The 20,253-nt window shown below is 45.4% G+C and overlaps 1 protein-coding gene across 2 annotated transcripts in view; it reads right to left on the bottom strand.

The window, feature by feature from the left end:
* Positions 1 to 9,956: 9,956 nt before the first annotated feature.
* The window catches only part of SWT1 (SWT1 RNA endoribonuclease homolog), a 64,772-nt gene continuing 54,475 nt past the window's right edge, over positions 9,957 to 20,253 (bottom strand). For both annotated transcript variants that reach the window (XM_070746316.1, XM_070746317.1), the window contains one exon: positions 9,957 to 11,666. In XM_070746316.1, coding sequence (XP_070602417.1) covers positions 11,561 to 11,666 — 106 coding nt within the window. In that variant the 3' untranslated portion in view covers positions 9,957 to 11,560. The remainder of the gene's footprint in view (positions 11,667 to 20,253) is intronic.

Here is a 20,253-nt window from a genome sequence, read left to right as displayed (position 1 = left end):
TGAAATTTGCAAATAAAAAAAAGTATGCAAATAGACTTGGAGATCCATCAATTTTCAGGGTAACTTTTGAAAAGGATAAAACAGGATCAAATTAGATGTGATGAAAGAAATATTAAAAATAAAAATAGATTAGTTTTGGTCAGAAGCTATGATGGGGGGGGGGGGGAAATAAACCTTCCAAAGTCTTTGTATCTTGCCCCAAATCTCTCCAAAAATCGCTCCCCCGTGCAGTGGTTAGAATGCAGTATTGCAGCTAGGAGTTTGATTCTGACAGGGTCAAGGTTGAGTCAGCCATCCATCCTTCCAAGGTCAGTAAAATGACCCAGATTGTGCTGACCCTATAAACTACATAGGGCTGTAAAGTACTATGAAGTGGTATATAAGTCTTCAGTTTCTATGGAGATTTATCCAGGTTATCGTCCCAAAGGTGCTTTCTTTTAAAAGGCAACTGGGATTTTTTGTTTTGCCTGAAGACATTTCATTCCTCAGCCAAGAAGCTTCTTCAGTTCTGACTGGATAATAAATCCATTCTATTATTCAATCACAACTGAAGACACTTGGCTGAGAAGCAAAATGTCACTGAGGACTACCAGCATAGGCTTTCCAAGCAGAGGGAAGACCTGCAAGAGTGCAAGGCCAGGTATTGGAGGCTGGAGGCTCAGTGGGCAGAGATGGTCAGTCAGTTCCAGTCCCATTGGAACAAGGTCCTCCAGCTCTTCAACACTAGCGACACTTCTCTCCTCGTCTTTGTTGCACATATTTGCTCTAGGGCCTATAGTTTGAGTTTATATTGCGCTGATTAATGTTACTGTCTAGGGAATTTTGTCTCATGTCTTGCTCAAACTCTGTGGCACACTGACAAAAAAGATACACCATATATTAGAGATTAGATGCAATAAAAGATCATGGTGTGAACAAGCCCAATGCTATAAATTAACAGCAAATTTTGTTCAAATTGTTCTTTGTTCCAGGAAAACTACAGTAGTGACTGTTTTGAAAACAAACAACCCATAATATAGTTTAGCATTATTTTAACATTACACATAAAAGATTAAATACAGAAGCCTGGAAGATCAAGGGTCAGGTAGTCACATTCACCCATCTGTGACAAATCCCTAGACTTTTTCTCAGCCTCTTGCAAAGAGGTTTCCAGGTCTGAACTCGCAAAAACAGGTGTTTGCAGGTGTGTACATGGTAGATTATATTGTTGAGACTGTAAATGTTCAACTTTTTAATTGCTAGGCGGAAACATTTTACTCCAATGACAATGATTATTTCAAAACATGGGTAAGAAAAGGAGACTGTCCTTTAGGGAACTAAATGCAATTTACTGGGGGGGGGGGGAGATCTTTACAAATTAAAAGATATAATTTCAATTTTTATTTCCACACAAATGTAAAATGAAGACTGAATATGCTGCTATTCAAATAGCACAACTATTGGACTATCAAAATGCTTAGCCTGTACACTATTCATATCCTGCCTTTAATATATTTATTAATAACTCAAGGCAGTATACACACACACACTACTTTTCCCTATTTTTCCTACAACAGCAACCCTGTAAGGTGGATTGAGTAGAGAGAGTGAGTGACGCAGATGGCCTTAATGACTAAGGAGGCACTTGAACTCATTACTTCTTGCTTTATAGCCTGGGGCCTTAAATTAGTAAAATAACTTGTAAAAATTGCATTAATAAATTACTGAGAAAGTGAAATAACAGAATACTGAAACACTTCGGTTGTCTTCTGTTGTGATTCCGTCTGAGGCCCCTCAGGGAACGGCTGATCCTCTGCCGGCTTCCTGCTCAGAGGGGGAGGATGAGGAACAGGAGGTTCAGGCAGACGGGGAGGAGGAATCTCAGGCTGAGGGAGAGGGAGGACAGCCAGAGTCCCCCGAGAGGGAGCTCTCCCCAGCAAGCAGCCTGGATTCCTTAGATGAAAATGCACAAGCAATAATCGATCTCCGGCAGAGAAGAGCAACACAACGAAGGGGACAATTAGCCAGGTACTTTCAGCACTAAAGAGGCAACAGCTGGGTTTGGGTGTGGTGCTCTCTGGAAAGGCTGAAAAGGCAGACCCACCCTTCCTGGCTTGTGGAGTGTTATCTTTGGGAGTCCTGGGACCTGGCTGTGATCTTTGGCGTCTTGGAATTCTGGTTTGTGACTTTGAATACTGAAACCTTGGGGGGAAAAGGTGTGGGTCTTATTCTCTACAGTGGTGGGTGTGCCAGCAAGAAGTCTGCTGTATTGTCTGGCCATCAGGACTCTGCTGTGAAGTCTCATAGCCTGCCTGTTGGGAAGAACAGGTTTTTCTCTGTGTTTATTTTTCAAACTATAAAGTGCTTTTGCTTTTACCAGCGTGTCTGGCTGCTTTTTCCAGTTGGTGTTGAAGTCTGGGGGCACCCAGACAGAACATCTTCTAAGATACTGAGGATATATAAACTGTTAACAAATTATCAAAATAAAGTCCTTTCTTTAAGTCTTTAATTATTTTGATTGACAGTGATTCCTTTTGGTCATCTTTTAAATCCATATTTATGTAAAAATGTGTAATGTTTTTAACAAAAAAAAATTCATAAAAGGCACACTGACAATTTTAGTTTCAATATCTTTCTCTACAAATCCCCAATATATATATTTTCATAACAGCAATGCAAAACCTTGGGGCGCACGCATACACACCCACACCCACACCCACACATATATACACACATGCATATATACACACACACATATGCAGTATATACTGTATGTATATATATATATATATATATATATATATATATATATATATATATATATATATATATATATATACACAGTGATACCTCGTCTTACGAACTTAATTGGTTCCAGGAGGAGGTTCGTAAGGTGAAAAGTTCGTAAGACGAAACAATGTTTCCCATAGGAAACAATGTAAAATGGATTAATGCGTGCAAGGAAAAAAATTGCAAAAACGGTGCTCTGCTTGGCGGTGCCCGGCTGTCACCTTTTGAAACAGCCGGGCGCATCTTGGCATTTTCCCAAACGCCGAACCCAAAAAGTTCAGCAAAAGTTCGGGTTCGGGAGGCCGCCGAGAAGTGCCGCTGCCTGGCTGTCACCTTTTGAAACAGCCCAGGGGCTTCTCGGCGTTCTCCTGAATGCCGAACCTGGAAGTTCAGCAAAAGTTCGGGTTCGGTTTTTCGGGTTTGGGAGGCCGCCGAGAAGCGCCACTGTCCAGCTGTCACCTTTGCAGAAGAGCCGTGGAGCTGTCAGCTGGTCAGTAGGCTCAAACGGAAGTGGGGAATCCCAATAGGGAATTCCATGGGCGGAGCTTTGATGTCACAAAGATATCCTTCCTGGAGTCCATATTTCGGCCGGCCAGGAAGGATGTCTTTGTGACGTCAAAGCTCTGCCCATGGAATTCCCTATTGGGATTCCCCACCTCCGTTTGAGCTTCCCGACCGGCCAACAGCTCCGCAGCTCTTCTGCAAATGTGACAGCTGGGTGGCGGCGCTTCTCGGCGGCCTCCCGAATGCCGAACCTGAACTTTTGCTGAACTTCTGGGTTCAGCATTCAGGAAAACGCCAAGAAGCCCCCAGGCTGTTTCAAAAGGTGACAGCCAGGCGGCGGCGCTTATCAGCTGAATCCGAACACCAAACCTGAACTTGCCAAACTTCTGGGTTCGGCGTTCGCGGCGGCGGGTTTGTAAGGTGAAAAAAGTTTGTAAGAAGAGGCACAAAAATCCCGAACCCCGGGTTTGTATCTCGAAAAGTTTGTAAGACGAGGGGTTTGTATCACAAGGTACTACTGTATTTGTTTATGTAGATTTTCACGGGTACAGGTATGAAGGTCTTGGCATATTCGGGTTTCTTCCCGTGCAAATTTCAGAGATTTCTGGCGACGTTTCCACGAGGTCCCACTCGTCATCTTCAGACTGGTGCTTTTGTCCTTGTGTTAGGGCGAACACAGTGTTCTCCCTCCTCCCCTGCATCTAGCCATCGATTAAAGCTATGGCAAGATTTTCTGCTACATTGTAGTAGGAAGTCCGCAAAATATGTATCTTGAATGAAAAGTAGGTGAAAAAGAATTAAAATAAGCAAACATTCGGTCTTCATAAAAACTATGAAAATTATACAAGTTTGTATTGCATCATGCCACTCAAAACCTCTGTCAAATTCACGCCATTTATTAGCAAATAGGGGACCTTGATGATAAAAATACTAATTTTTAATATTGCCTTTCACATTTTGAGATTATGCATCAAGTAACAATTTACCTTTAGATAGCTATTATTTTTGTGTGCTGCATGACTTTCTGAAATTTATTTTATTTTATTATTTTTATTGTATTATTTTTATTTTCATAAATAACTCAAGGTGATTTCTAATCCAAGTTATACGTAATGCAGGGCTGTCAAACCTGCAGCCCATGGGCCAGATAGGTCACGAACTGGCCACGTCTGGTTTAGGAAAGGGGAAAAAAATTCCGATATGTCACGTGACAATGCCATGAGTTTGACACCCAATGTAGTGGATGTTCTGAAATCTCAGCACAAGAATCCAACTGTACCATATTTTTGGAGTATAAGACGCACCCTTTTACTCCCAGAGGATGAAAAAGTGGGTGCGTCTTATACACCGAATGCTGCATCAGGCATACCTGGGGAAGGGAGTTGACACAACAGCGGTAATAGCCGCAATTGATGAAAAAAGACAGCTGATTGGTGGCATTCCAAGGGATTGATCCAATCACCAATCAGAAAGGAAGATCAAAGGGAGAGATAGCGAAGTTACAGTACTTCTCTCGCCTGTTGGAACTGGCAGAGCAGCAAAGCGTTTTCAGGCACCAGATTCCTTCTCTCCAATTTCAAAAATGGTGCCTGAAATGTAAGGATCGTAAAGTGTTTTCAGCTGAAGGATTTCCCCTCCCCCAAATTGGAGGGGAATCCTTCAGCTGGAATGGTTTCCTCTACATTCCTCAGGTTTCAGTCACCCTTTCTGCAATCGGAGAAAGGGATTTTCCACCTGAAAACGTTTTCATTTAAAAGGCTCTCAATGCAGTTCCCTGGGTTGCTTCGGAATTCAGGCTCAGACTGAGGCAGCAAAGGCACAAGGCAATGTTCCCTCTAATTTTTTTTCGGTGTGGCCGGAAAAGTATAGTGTCTGAGCCACCGTTCCCTGTAGGCTGCGCACGCCTGCGCCAGCGCCCCCCAAAATGCCCCCCCTTTTCCAAGGGCGCGAACGGAGCCGTGGCCGCCCCCACCCCGCCCTGCGGCTCTAGCACCCTTTCGCCCCTGGCTACTCGCCGCTGCCCCCCCTCCCGCCCGATCTGCCTCTCTTTCTCCTCCACTTCCTGCCTTGGGGCACGGCTCCTCCCGCAGTGGGAAAGCCCGCCCCACCGCTCTCGCAGTCCCTTCGCCAAGAGTACTTTTGTCCCAGGGCTGCAGGAGAGGCGGGGCAGGCATTCTCACAGTGGGGGTTGGCGAAGGTGATTTTCAATGTCGGGCGCGCGGGCCGGCGCGCGCTCTCCCCATCCCCCTGCCAGCCTGCCCGGAACATTTCTCTCTATCTTGCTCTGTCGCTCTCACTCTCTCTCGTTCTCCGGAGGCCGGCAAAGGTTTTTCTTACTTTGAATGTTCCGGGCGGGCTGGCAGGGGGATGGGGAGAGCGCACGCCAGCCTGTGCGCCCAACATTGAAAATCACCTTCGGCGGCCTCTGGAGAACGAGAGAGTGAAAGCGACAGAGCAAGATAGAGAGAAAGTGAGAAAGAGAGAGAAAGAGGGGGGAGAGAAAGATAGCAAGAGAGAGAGAACAAGAGAGAGAATGAAAGAAAGAGTGAGAAAGAAAACAAGAGAGAAAGAGAGAAAGCAAGAGAGAGAAAGTGAGAAAAAGAGAGAGAGAGAGAGCAAGAGGGGGAGAGAGAGAAAGAAAGAAAGAAAGAGATGAGAGAGGAAGGAAGAGTGAGAGAGGAAGAAAGCAAGAGAGAGAGAAGAGTGGAAGAGAGAAGAGAGAGAAATAATAGAAAAAAGGGGAGAAAAAGAGAAATGAGAAAATGATTGAGGCAGAGAATGACAGGAAAGAGAGAGAAACAGAGAGAGAAGTGACTCTTGATTTAAAGCATATGGTAAAAGCACTTAAATAATAACAGAGAAAAAAACCCATCCCTCACCTGTTTTTATTAATAGTTATGTTTTTGTTTTTGCTGGTTGTTTTAGTTTTAATAGTAATGGATTTTGTTTATTTTTTAATTATTAATTTATTTTAATAAAAAAGGGATTTATATATATCAAAACATTTATAGCTAAAAACATTTGATATATATATATATATATATATATATATATATATATATATATATATGTATATATATATATATATGTATATATATATATATATATATATATGCCGCCCAGTCCCAAGGGGACTGCCGCTCAGACACTATACCTTTCCGCACACACCGAAAAAAAATTAGAGGGAACATTGGTCTGAGCGGCACATTAGGTGAGTCCTTTGGGACTGGGCGGCATAGAAGTCAAATAAATAAATTAAATAAATAAATAATTATATATATATAATATATTTGTTTTCGTAGATTTTCACGGGTATATGTATGTAGATTGTTCTGAGTTCGGGTTTTGCCCTGTGTAATATTTTGAGTGTCTATGCGACGTTTCGGTGAAATCACATTCACCATCATCACGCTGAAGTTATAAGTTATAAGCTTCACCACCAACCAATCAAATCATTAAAACATAGTCACCCAATCTATTTGCTACATTCAAACCAAATCTCCACCCCCCAAAACTATATATAAGGAACAAATGGCAGTTGCAAACATTCTATATTTCCAGCAGCACGAAGCTTATAACTTCAGCCTGATGATGGTGAATGTGATTTCACCAAAACGTCGCATAGACACTCAAAATATTACATGGGGCAAAACCTGAACTCAGAACAATCTACATACATATGAGCTATCAGATCAGATCACAGCCTAGAGGCAAAAAGGAGCTGTGATGTTCCTTCAATATACCAGGGTGATCCGACATAAAAAAACATATAGCCCCTCCCTGGTACAGAGCTGGAAGGGATCTGATCTGATAGCTCAACTGCTAATTCTCTGCCTTACAAGGCAGAGTCCACCGGATCAAATCCCAGTAAGGAAGGGTGTGGCTAGCTGATGAAGCCAGAACAAGGCCGAAATGGGACCATCCTAGTCTCCCTTAATTTTAAAATTCCAGCTAAAAAAAAATTTGACACATACAGAATATAGTTGTCGGCTATAAATAAATTAACTGCCTTGAAATGGTCCTGGGTTGGGCCTAGAGGCAAAAAGGAGCTGTGACGTTCCTTCAATATACCAGGGTGATCCGACATAAAACACACACACACACACACACAAACACACACACACACACACATACACACACACACACACACACACACATACACACACACACACACACACAAAGAAACAAAAATACATAAATAATTCCAGAAATAATCTTTAAAACTTTCCAACCCTTTTTAGAATATACTGTACTAAAAAAAAAAACCCACCCCACACCAGTGTAATAGGCATAATTGTCCTTAACTCAATACTAGTCTTTCCAAGGGTTTTTTCCAAGTGTCAGATGTGCAAATTTCTTGTGAAAGGTTGTTGAGCTGCCAAGAAGCAACAATGAACTTGCTTTCCATGGATTTCAAGCCAGGGGGAAATCCCCAGGATGGCTCAGCATACATCCTGATTTCTTACGTGGACTACACCCCAGTCCTGTAGTAGGGAGTGTAGTGATTTGTCATGCATGGTGCAACATAAAAGGGAACTAAAAATTAAATTTGTACCTGGATGCATGTTCCAAGAATTTTTTTAAAAGCAATTTATTTCCCAGGCCGTCTAACGAGACAAATAAATTCACACAGCAGGTTTGTAGAAAGCTTATTCTAAAGCAAAACGAAAAGGTTTCTTCCTCTCCATCAGGCTGCCTATATGGAGTTAGGTTTGGTTAAAAAATGTATTTATACACTGCTCAAAAAAATAAAGGGAACACTCAAATAACACATCCTATATCTGAATGAATGAAATATGCTCATTGAATACTTTGTGAAATTGATTGTCAATCAGTGTTGCTTCCTAAATGGACAGTTTGATTTCACAGAAGTTTGATTTACTTGGAGTTATATTGTGTTAAGTGTTCCCTTTATTTTTTTGAATAGTGAATGTAACATAGCCTTTAACAAAATATGAATTCCTTTTATAAAAATGCAAATAAATAGCCTGCATAAATAAATAATAAAACATAAACTCCATAAATACCTCACATAGGCATAAATTATACTGATAATTTTATAAAATAAAATGTATTAGTATAAATACATAAATAAATGAAGAAATAATTAAGAAATAAACAAATCAAGAAACACGTGTAAGTAATATATCAGCTATAAATAAATATTAATTATAAGAATAAAAATTATTTGTATGCATAAATATCAAAACGATGTTAATTTAAGGCATGATTAAATGCATAAATGCATCTCTCCTTAGATGGTCCTCCCGCGGGATTCCCCACATCTAGCAGCTGCTCCCACACTCGTAGAACCATAGAGTCACAGAGCTACAAGGGACCTTAGAGGTCTTCTAGTCCAACCATCTGCCCAAGGCACCTTGCACAATTGCTCGTCCAAAGTTGTCACACCATCCCAGGCCCGCCCAGCAAAACTGCACCCTTTTGCATCTTGCATCTTATTTTTTAAGGGGTTTAACCCAGGGACTTCTTCCTCGGAGTATTTGACGTGGGGAGGACTCGTCACCTTCCGCCAATACCGAGTTGCAACTTCCACATCAGCATAGAAGTTCCTTCTAAGACAAATCTTTTAATCTAAAATTCCCAAGGCAGAATCGGACCAGGGAACCAAAACGTGCAAATCTGAGGAAATTAAATGAGAAAACAGGACAGAGGGGAGTCGGGAAAGGAAGCCGCTCGATACATTCATTACGGTCGGGGTCTCGGCTTGGATTAAAGCAGCTTTTCAGGGCCGAGGTGGACACGAGACGCTTTACAAGCCGAAGGGGAGTCGGGTTTTTTCCTCAGGGTGGGGACAACTTTTTTTCAAGCAGCTTTGGCACTTCTTGGCTCAGAGCCTGAGCTCCAACGAGTCCTGGAGACGGTCTCTCACCTCCCATCGGTACAAAGCGAAGCGGCGGAGTCCCTTTTCCTGCCTTCTCCCTCCTCTCCCTCTTCCTCTCACCAGAAGTACCTCGTGGCCTGCTGGCAGGCAGGAAGCTCAGCAATTCAACCTCGAGGACTCCTGGTGGTCGGGTGCTCCCTGAGCCTCTTCCTTCCTGGGCCATATGGGAGCTGCAGCTCCAGAAGCTGTGGTGCCCGCGCCAACTAGCCCAGGAGAGAGAGCAGCTGTCAGGCAGGCAGAATAGCACTCGGCTGCTGCGCAGGGTAGAAAAACTCTGCACGGCAGGTCTTTGCTGGGTGCACTGGCGTGCACCCCCGCACCTTAGGGGGAACAGTGGCACAGGGGCTTGCTGCAAATCCCGGTAGCATGTACAAAATAGCAGGTCCAGGACTGATTGCTGCCTCTCTATTGGGTCTTGCTGTGAGAAAGCCTGGCTTTCAATGCCTACAGCTATAGGTAAGAAGATCGGGGCATTTTGGGAGTGGGGCCAAGTCTGTCTTCTGCCCCCATGAAAATCATCTCACCCCAGTTAAATTCCATCCCAATTTCTGCAGAAACAAATGTCAACAGATGCATAAAACATAAAGTCTGATTAAAGATTTGAAGAATATGTGCTTTAAATAAATCTCATTCTTTTTCTAGGTTTTCCTAGTATTACCTGAGGAGGCTTTTCTTGGAAAATTTAGTTAGTCACCTTATATAAATAAACTGACCACTTCCATAGTAGGAGTCTGAGATTTACCTTCTGCAACAGAAGTGGATTCTGAAAAATCAAGGAATATCTGCTACTAATATATTTTATTAATATTACAAAAACACAGAAGATTATACACTTGTAATTTCTTTTTAGCTTCACATTTCTGTAATCTTAGAAAGCAAAAATAATTTTTATTGTTAGAACAGATAAAAAGATCTGTGTTGCTCGTTATCAAAATCTGAGTGGAAATGAGGACCTCACTAATACTGATGCTGGTAGGCAAAGACAGAATTCTTTTTCTTTTCTTTTTCTCCCCCCAAAATTAAGGTACGTCTTACATTCCAGTGCTCTGAAAAATATGGTAATTAAACTGTTCTAGAATGATAATATTTAGCTCTAAAGAAACCAAGGGGCTATCTGTAACTTATCTGCATACCTAGAACTTCATAAAACATGTTCTGAGCATATAGCCATAAATGGGCTCTCAAGTGAAACAATCAAATATATCTCTTCCTTGCAATCTCATATGCAGAGAGGATGTCAGGCCAACAGATAGGATGCAACATTTTTAAAATCTAAATTTGAAATTAAAATGTTTGAAATGAATCTATAATACTATGGAATCTCCTTCAATTAAAACATGACAAATGATACCAGTGAAAAAGCAACAACAGAATTCATCAAAAAATAGCAAACAGATTTAAGACATTTTTACTGTAAAAAGAGACTTTGCTTTTGTAAAAGTAGCAAAAATGCTTCCAATTATGTAATCCTAGTTTATTCTGGGTGATGGAACAAAACAGAATCTTGTGCACATTCACTCAGAATTTCTGGGCATGTGGACATCTTTCCACACAAATACTCAATGATTATTTGTATAATTAGTTATGCTGGGTAGACAACGATAAATTGGCCACAAGAATTCCATGTTGTCCCAATATAACAACCTCATAATGGACAACAGGAGAGGACTACAATGTTTCAGCTTGCCATGATCATCCACTGAGATCACCTGCTTTTCTTCTCTCTGTCTCTTGACGAGTGCTGTATGGTTGCATAGTTCCTGCAGCTATAGCATTTGATATCTAGCTTCTGCAGTTTTTGAGTAATTGAGCTGGAAGGAAGAGGGATTTCAAGAAACTGTAGTTATGACAGCTACAAATTCAGTACATGAAGATAAGCAGGCAAATGGGCATTATGCATTGAGACTGTTTGGAATGGGCTAATAATATATATGTAAGTAAGTCTGATAAAAAAAACCCTGCAGAACTCAACTTCCAATTATGATATGCTGAGTAAGGAGAGGGGTAGAACTATACCGTTGCCTTTAGAATATTGCACTGAAAATGTGTAATGTAAAGATTGAAAAATTACTCCACCTGTAAAGTAGTGATTTACATGAGGAGTAAAAACTAATATTTTCAGGGAGATTTAAAAATCCTTTGACCATGGTCCCAGTTCTAACTCTGTCTTCTTGCAGGAAGTGGAAACATAAACATATATACAAAAACATATACAAATAAAGCCAAACCATGGATTAATGTTTCTTTAAATGTGATCATCAAACAAAAACAACGAAGATCAATAAATTAAAGAGCTTTAAACTTTTTAGGTAGCTGGGTCATAGGTTTATTTTGCTTGTTGAGAAGAAAACCAGTCTTTTAAAATTTGTCAGTTAATTGAAGGACTTAGAGCCATCCTCTGTTCTTCATTTCCAAAAGGACTGATTCATAGCGCTGTCTAATAGTATGTTCCAATTGAATTAGCTGGCCACATCCAACTGATAACCGTGTTCTGGGGAAGAAATGAGAAAGTGAAGGAATTATTAGAAACTGCATCAAGTAGATCAAGTATGCTTTGGAACTGAAATTTCTCACAGTTAAAGCAATTTAAAGATATTTGTAAAGAAAGCAATAATGTCAAGATATACAGTGTTACCTCGTCTTACGAACGCCTCTTCTAATGAACTTTTCGAGATACGAACCCGGTGTTTAAGATTTTTTTGCCTCTTCTTCCGAACTATTTTCAACTTACGAACCCAAGCCGCCGCCACTGGGATGCCCTGCCTCCAGACTTCCATTACCAGCCGAAGCACCCATTCTTGCACTACTGGGATTCTCCTGAGGCTCTCCTTGCTGGGAAACTCCACCTCCGGACTTCCGTTGCCAGGGTTTGTGTGAAGGAAGAAAGGCAAATGGAGTACTTGGAGAGGCAATGAAAGGGTGTGTTTGAAGGAAGAAAAGGGAGTGGCGCCCCCCCTCATCTTTCTTCCTTCCCACACACCTTTTCTCTGCCTCTCCAAGCACCCCGCTAGCCTTGCTTCCTCCACCCGTCCCCTTTCGCTGCTCCTCCCTGCCCTCCGTTCACCTCCCTTCTAAAGTTTGGGATTTTCCTAATGGATTGCACGCATTATTCGCTTTTACATTGATTCCTATGGGAAACATTGTTTTATCTTATGAACTTTTCTATTTACGAACCTTATCACGGAACGAGGTACCACTGTATAAGATGAGGTTCTTAAGACGAGGTACCACTGTATTAGACAAATTATTATTTCCTTTTTAAATTCTGCTGACATCCGTTTAGCCTTCCATCTCTAGCTTACAAAAATTATGTAAAAATGTACATCTGAGTATAAAAAAATGCAAATCTCACCAATGAGCCATTATTTCTACATACTTATTACTTCCGTTTTCAAAAATAGCATATCCCCACCTTTTTAGAATTGTTAATGTAATGTTATAATTAGTTATATAGAAAACTATATACAGTGGTACCTCGGTTTTCGAATGCTTCCTTTCTCGTACATTTTGGATACCGAACAAAATTTTCTGCAAAAATTTGCTTCAGTATCCGAACAAAAATTCGGATACTGAACAGAAAATTTTGTTTTCTATCCGAAATGTAAGATCTGAGGGACGAGGTGAGAGGGAATGGGAGTCGGAATGCCCTTCCTGGCCGCCCTCTTAATAGCCTTCCAGTCTCTACCTTGTAACTTCTCCACGCAGCAGGAAGGGTAGGGCTGGCTACAATACCGGCAGCTTCGTGGGGGCTACTTTCCTCAGCGTTCAGTCGGTTACCTAAAAGCAGCTGCACCAATTTTTTTCCCCCCGGCGGTGGCGGCTCCGTCGGCTTCCCTTCGAGGAGCAACAGCAGCGTCAGGAATGTCACGTGAAGGGAAGCCGCCGGAGCCGCCACGGGGAAAGAAAAAGTTGGTGCAACTGCCTGGAGGTAACCAACTGAACCGCGCGACATTCCCGACGCCTTCCAGTCTCTACCTTGTAACTTCTCCACGCAGCAGGAAGGGTAGGGCTGGCTACAATACCGGCAGCTTCGTGGGGGCTACTTTCCTCAGCGTTCAGTCGGTTACCTAAAAGCAGCTGCACCAATTTTTTTTTCCCCGGCGGTGGCGGCTCCGTCGGCTTCCCTTCGAGGAGCAACAGCGTCGGGAATGTCGCACGGTTCAGTTGGTTACCTCCAGGCAGTTGCACCAACTTTTTCTTTCCCTGTGGCGGCTCCGGCGGCTTCCCTTCACGTGACGTTCCTGACGCTGCTGTTGCTCCTCGAAGGGTATTGTAGCCAGCCCTACCCTTCCTGCTTCCTGGAGAAGTTACAAGGTAGAGACTGGAAGGGTATTAAGAGGGCGGCCAGGAGGGGCGTTCCGACTCCCATTCCCTCTCATCCCGTTCCCTGAGATCTTTATCCCATAGGGAATAGAGGAAATACTGTAGATTTAATTGGTTCCCAGCAAGTCAATGGGCTGGGAACCAATTAAATACATTTCCATTATTTCCTATGGGATAAATTAATTCGGTTCTCGACCAAATCGGTTCTCAACCACAGTTCTAGAACGGATTATGGTCGAGAACCGAGGTACCACTGTATTTCCTCTCAGAATGCATTAATTTGGATCTCCTAGATTAGACTGCCATTTTTTCAGAAGTGTTCCTTCTAGAACAGAAAATAATTCATAGTATTTTAGATGTGATACTACTGTACCTTAAATAAATGCTTGCACACAACATGATTTAATAATGTTAAAGGGGGATTATCAGTCCATTTTAAAGGTTTTCTTGTCTGGAAAATGAATTAAACTTCTACTTCTTTAATTTGACAAGACAGCTCTGACACCCGCCGTGCCGATGTAATGGCCACTAAGAACGCTGTTTTAAGAGATAACATCCTCAAAGGCACAGTTCTCAGCGGTTCGAACGAAGGAGCTGTGAGCGCTTGCAATACCACAGTAAGATCCCAAGTAGGGAAACGTCGTATCGGTGGAGGATGACTATTGGTAGCCCCTTTCAGAAAGTCTTTAATCAACGAATGGTGGGACAATGACCCACCATCCTCAGATCGAATGATCGTTGCCAAAGCAGCTACCTGTCTTCTTAAGGTGTTGGGAGCCAATCCCTTCTCCAGACCGGATTGTAAAAACTCCAACACCAAGACTAAACTAGCATCTTGCGGCCGTTGATGTCTGACCTTGCAAAAGGCGGTGAATGCGGCCCACGTAGCCTGGTAGATCCTAGTCGTTGAAGGCCTCCTGGCTGACTGGATCGTAGCGATGACATTCTCAGGAATGTTCCAGGTTCTCAATCTGTCCCCCTCAAGCGCCAAGCGGTCAGGTGGAACCACTGTGGCTCCGGATGGAATATCGCTCCCTGAGTGAGGGTGATTTGGTCATCTGGGATCCTCCAGGGCTGGACAATTGAGAGCCCCATCAGGTTTGCGAACCAAGCCCGGCGCGGCCAGTGCGGTGCTATCAGGATGACCTCCGCCCGTTCCACTAGGATCTTCTCGATGACCCTTGGAATAAGTGGTGTTGGTGGAAAGGCGTATAGCAATTCCTTGGGCCACGGAAGGTACAGGGCATTGGTCCCCTCGGCTCCCGGTGTGGGAAATCTGGAATAAAACCTCGGGAGCTGGGCATTGTGCGGAGTCGTGAATAAGTCTACCTTCGGGTTGCAAAACCTTTTGGTCACCTGCTGGAACAGTTGTGGGGTCAGACTCCACTCCGCTGGATCCACCGCTTGTCGACTGAGCCAATCCGCCTGAGTATTGGCTTCCCCTGAAATGTGCTCTGCGTGGAGCGACGCAAGATGGGCCTCCGCCCAGTCGAAGAGGAGTTGTGTTTCCTCCATCAACCTGAGGGATCTGGTTCCTCCTTGGTGGTTGAGGTGCGCCCTGGTTGCAACATTGTCCGTGCGAACCAACACATGCTTTCCCTGGAGAAGCGTTGTGAAGGTTAACAAGGCAAGGCGCACCGCTTTTAGCTCCAGGAAATTGATATTCACAGGAATCAAGTCCTGAGGGAGCCACAACCCTTGGGTCACATGATGGTCCACATGGGCTCCCCAACCCAGGAGGCTGGCATCCGTAGTCACAATGATGTGTTGTAGGTGGCCAAAGGGGGACCCTTGATGTATCGCCCGGGACTTCCACCATTTTAGGGAGTCTCGCAGGCCTCGTTGTACCGTAATTAATCTGCGTGTGTGACTCACACGTCGCTTTTGGTAGGGAAGTAAAGTCCATTGCAGCGTGCGAAAATGATACCGTGCCCAGGGAATGATGTCCACGCACGACACTAGCGTCCCTAGGGCCTTGGATAGGAAGGCCAGCGGCACCATCCTCTGATGTTGTAATGTGGTGACTAAGTCCTGAACGTTGCGCTGTCTCTCCGGAGATAGGTAAACTCTCATGGCGATGGTGTCGATAACCGAGCCAAGATGGGTTATAATGGTGGTGGGCGAAAAATGACTTTTTTCCCCGTTTATCATAAAGCCATGTTCCTGCAACAGCGCTACCGTGTCCCCTAGATCCTGCCGCGCGCTCGCCAGATCCCTGGACAATACAAGGATGTCGTCCAAGTAAGCTAAAAGTCTTATTGATCGGGACCGTAAGGAGGCGATTAGCGAATCCAGGAGCTTGGTGAAGGTACGCGGTGCGGAAGAGAGGCCAAAAGGCATCGCCCGGTACTGATAGTAAATCCCTTGGACATAAAAGCGGAGGTATTTCCGGTGCTCCGGATGAATGGGAACGTGTAAATACGCCTCCTTCAGGTCGATGGATGACATGAGATCTCTGGGCCGGATTGACGCAAGGATCGTGCGAAGGGAGGCCATCTTGAATCTGCGGTATAACACGTACCTGTTTAGGTGTTTCAGATTCAAAATGAGCCTGCAACCTCCCAATGCCTTGGGTACTATGAAGACCCTGGAGTAGAACCCCATGCCCTCCATCTGGGCTGGCACCCTCTCGATGGCTTGGATCTCTAGGAGATGCGCAATCTCTTGCTCTAGTAATGTCCGATTGGTAACGTCCTTGGGCACTGGACATGATACAAAATGGGTAGGCGGAATACGAAGGAACTCCAGGCGTAGGCCCCGGCTTACCGTGTCCAAGATCCAGGCGTCGGAGGATGTGGTCCTCCAGGCGGTACAAAACCTTTGGAGTTTTCCCCCCAAAGGGACCTGCCCTATGGAGTCACTTGGCTCCATGGAAGCCTTGTTGATTGGAACCCCGAAAGGGTCATCTCGTCTGTTGGTATCCTCTGCCCCGGCCTTGGAAGTAGGTCCTATCACCCCGGTACGAATAGGACTGCCCATATTGACCCTGTGAATAAGGTCTGGAGGCCTGAGTGGTTCCAGAGGCTGGGTCCCATCGAAAGGACTGCCGGCGTCGATACAGGGTGTTATTGCGATCCTGACGTCTAGAGGATCTGGGGAGGATCTTCCTCTTGTCCTTGTCCTCCACAAGGACGGATTCCAACATCTCCCCGAACAATTTTGTGCCCTGGAAAGGGGCAGATGACAGGCGCCATTTCGACTTGGCATCCGCCTGCCAATGTCGAAGCCAAAGGAGGCGCCGAGAAGAAATAGTGGAAGCCATGCCCCTTGCGGAAAACTTCGCCGCGTGCAAGGTGGCATCTGCGGAAAATTCGGCCGCCGCTAGGAGTTTGTTCAAGTCCTGCTTGAGGCGAGAATCCTCAGGCCCCAGCCTAGCCTGTACCTCCTGGATCCACATAATGGATGCCCTATTGAAAATGGATGCAGTAGATGCCGCCCGTAGAGCCCATGCTGCCATTTGATGGGCCTTTTTCAGGAGTGTCTCAGCCCGTCTTTCATCCGGCTTGAGACTGTCCGCAGTCTTCGAAGAGACGACAGCATTGGATACCAGTGTGGCCACTGGCTTATCCACTGGCGGAAATTGTAGCAGGTTCTCCATCTCGTCGTCGAATGTATAGAAGCGACGCTCCACCATGGAGGGACCTTGTGCCGCTGCTGGGTGCTGCCAGGTGCGTTTAATATTTTCTACGAATATCTCCATTGCAGGCACGTTCTCGGATTCCTTAGGTTGCTCCTTACACAGGGAAGCAGAAGTCCTAAGTCCATCCCCTGCATCTGTAGGTGCATTCGCCCCTGGCACATCTAAGGCTTGCTTCACCTTATGCAACAGCAGCCTAAACAATGTTGGCTTAAACAGTCCTGCGGGAGCTGGCTGTTCTGGACAGGCATAATCATCATCAGATAGTTCATTGTGCCCATGCTCACTGTCTTCTTCCAGAAACCCAGTGTCTTCCGCCAATGAATCCAGCCCAGGAGGGGGCGGTGGTGCTGACCAAAGATCCCTGGGCTGGTACGGTTGTGGTAATGGAGGTGTTACTCGCTGGGCGCCAACCACCATTCCCTGCGCATATGCGTTGGCAATAATGTCCTGCAGGGATGGAGGGAAGGTCTGCCATACATCACTTTGGGATCTAAGCCCTGCAGCCGTAGGTGTGAAGGATGCAGAAGGAGCCCCAGCTGCCTGTGATCCAGCAGAAGGCCCATATAAGGGTTGACTGACTGAGGCAGGCCTCTCTGGTCTGACATGAGGCGAGGGCAACGGTGGAGTTGGGCATGGCAAGGCCTGACGGTCTGGGGACCAATCCCTTTCTGAGGCCGAGCCCACGATCCCCAATGGCAATGGCCCCACTGGTGTAAGTGGCTGAAAAAGGGGTATATGGAGAACCCCTGAAGCTGGAGAAGACAAAGCTGCATCCAGGCGTTGCTCTAATGCCTTTATTTTCCTCTCAGCTTCTTTCAAGGAGGACAATGACTGGGAAGACTTGGCCTTGGCCCTAGAGGAGGTCTTCTCCTTGCTCTTGCAGGAGCCCAGAGCAGACTGGGGTTGCTCCTGTCCTTGCTGGTCAGCCATCCTGTCAGAATACTGGGGCAGCTTTTACTCACGAATATTCCGTTTACAAGAAGTATGCCAGAAAAAAACACTTGTACCGAGTCTGACTCCCACTCGCAAGTGCCTGCAATGGCTGTCTGCAGTTGCTCACCTCACGTGAGCGACCGAGCCAATGAGCCTGTTGCCGGGCAGATCACTAGCCTGGCTCCTGGCGTGGTGCCAAAGCGCACCAAAAATCGGGCTGGAAGGCCCTTCCCGCGCGCCAATTAAGCCAAAGATGGCGGGGCGCGAGTGATTGCCGCTCGGGGGGGGGGGCGAGGCTTCCATGGGCAGCGGCGTACACGGCCGTAATTGCCGAGGCTTGTGGCTTTAAAATGCCCTTGTATTCCCCGCTCGCCGCTGATATTTCCTGCGGCTGCTCGCTCTCCCCACGGCTTTGGCGGCGTGCGCTTTAATCAATTTCCAGCCGTCAGCTGTGAGGCGCTCGGGACGCCTCTCCCGGCATCAGCTGAGAAGCGCGGCTTCCCTTTGTCCTAGGCTTCAACCGCGAAGTCCTTCTGCTGCCCCCTTAAGTGGGTAGGGGCGGACCCCTCCCACTTGGGGTGAAAGAGCCAGATATGACCACGGAGGACAGGGATCTCCGGCTCAACTTTCCTCTTCAGGGCAGTACTAGCGGGGAGAAGAGGCCCCATAAGGAGAACGATGGGGGCGCTGCCCGCGGAGGGCAGACACCCCTTAACGCTGTAGAAACCTGTAAAGACATAAGCAACAGCATTAAAATGGTAATCATTATCTTACATTTATTACATTTATTACCATACAATTTTAAACTACTCCTTCAGGAGCAAGAAACTCAGTGTCCCTATCCTAGACTGAGTTTTTTAAAACTGAGGTACTGGGGCAGCAAGGGGGCGGTACCTACTTAATATGTTAATTATATTAATTTAAAACTCAGTCCCTACCAATAAGATTTGAGCTAAATCCCATGCTGGACTCTCCTTCCAGAGGCATGGGAGAAGAGGGTGAAAACTTGGGTGCGTCTTATACAGTGATCCCTCGTTTATTGCGGGTGTTACGTTCCAGAACCACTCGCGATAAATGAAAATCCGTTTATATTTACAATGTAAATATAACATTAAAAAATGTAAAAAGCATGGTGACTCCCACACACCGATGCTGCTCACCCCTCCGATGCCCACCCCTCGCCCAGCGCTCCTTTTTACCTGTGCTTTAAACCAGGAGAGAAGGGGAGGAGACGGGTGTGGTGGTGAGAGAGAGACTATAGTCAGGATTCAGGCCCGGCTATAGCACAGAACTTGCTTTAGTTGTCTAATGGATGATCTCTGGCGGGCCCGGGATAGGAGTTTATCCTCTATCTTGGTGCTTCTTGACCTCTCAGGAGCTTTTGATACCATCGACCATGGTATCCTTCTGCACCGGCTGGCGGGGTTGAGAGTGGGAGGCACCGTTTTACGGTGGTTCTCCTCCTCCTACCTCTCTGGTCAGTCAGTTGGTGTTAGCAGGGGGTCAGAGGTCGACTCTTAGGTCCCTCCCTTGTGGGGTTCTTCAGGGGTCAGTCCTCTCCCCCCCGATGTTTAATATCTACATGAAACTTCTGGGTGAGATCATCCAAGGGCACGCGATGAGTTACCATCAGTATGCTGATGACACTCAGCTATACATCTCCACCCCATGTCCACACAGTGAATCAGTGGAAGTAATGTGCTGGTGTCTAGAGGCTACTAGGGTTTGGATGAGTATTAACAGACTCAACCCTGACAAGATGCACTGGCTGTGGGTTCTGTCTCCCAAGGGCACATCCATCAATCCATCCATCAATCACCCGGGGGGGGGATGAACTTTTGACCCCCTCAGAGGGGTCTGCAACTTGAGCATCCTCCTCGATCCACAGATGACTTTGGAACATCATCTTTTGGCTGTGGCGAGGGGGTCGTTTGCCCAGATTCGCCTTGTGCATCAGTTGTGGCCCTATTTGGACAGGAAGTCTCTACTTACAGTCACTCACACCCTTATCACCTTGAGGTTCGACAACTACAACGCTCTCTACATGGGGCTACCTTTGAAGAGCATTCGGAAACTAGAAATCATGCAAAATGCAGCCGTGAGAGCAGTCATGGGCCTTTCTAGACATGCCCATGTTTCTCCAACATTCTGTATACTGCATTGGTTGCTGATTGATTTCCGG

Source organism: Erythrolamprus reginae, chromosome 3 (genome assembly GCF_031021105.1).
Source record: "Erythrolamprus reginae isolate rEryReg1 chromosome 3, rEryReg1.hap1, whole genome shotgun sequence".
Taxonomy (NCBI): Eukaryota; Metazoa; Chordata; class Lepidosauria; order Squamata; family Dipsadidae; genus Erythrolamprus; species Erythrolamprus reginae.
The sequence above is the reverse complement of the archived record's forward strand: the minus strand, read 5'-3'. Positions and strand labels throughout refer to the sequence as shown.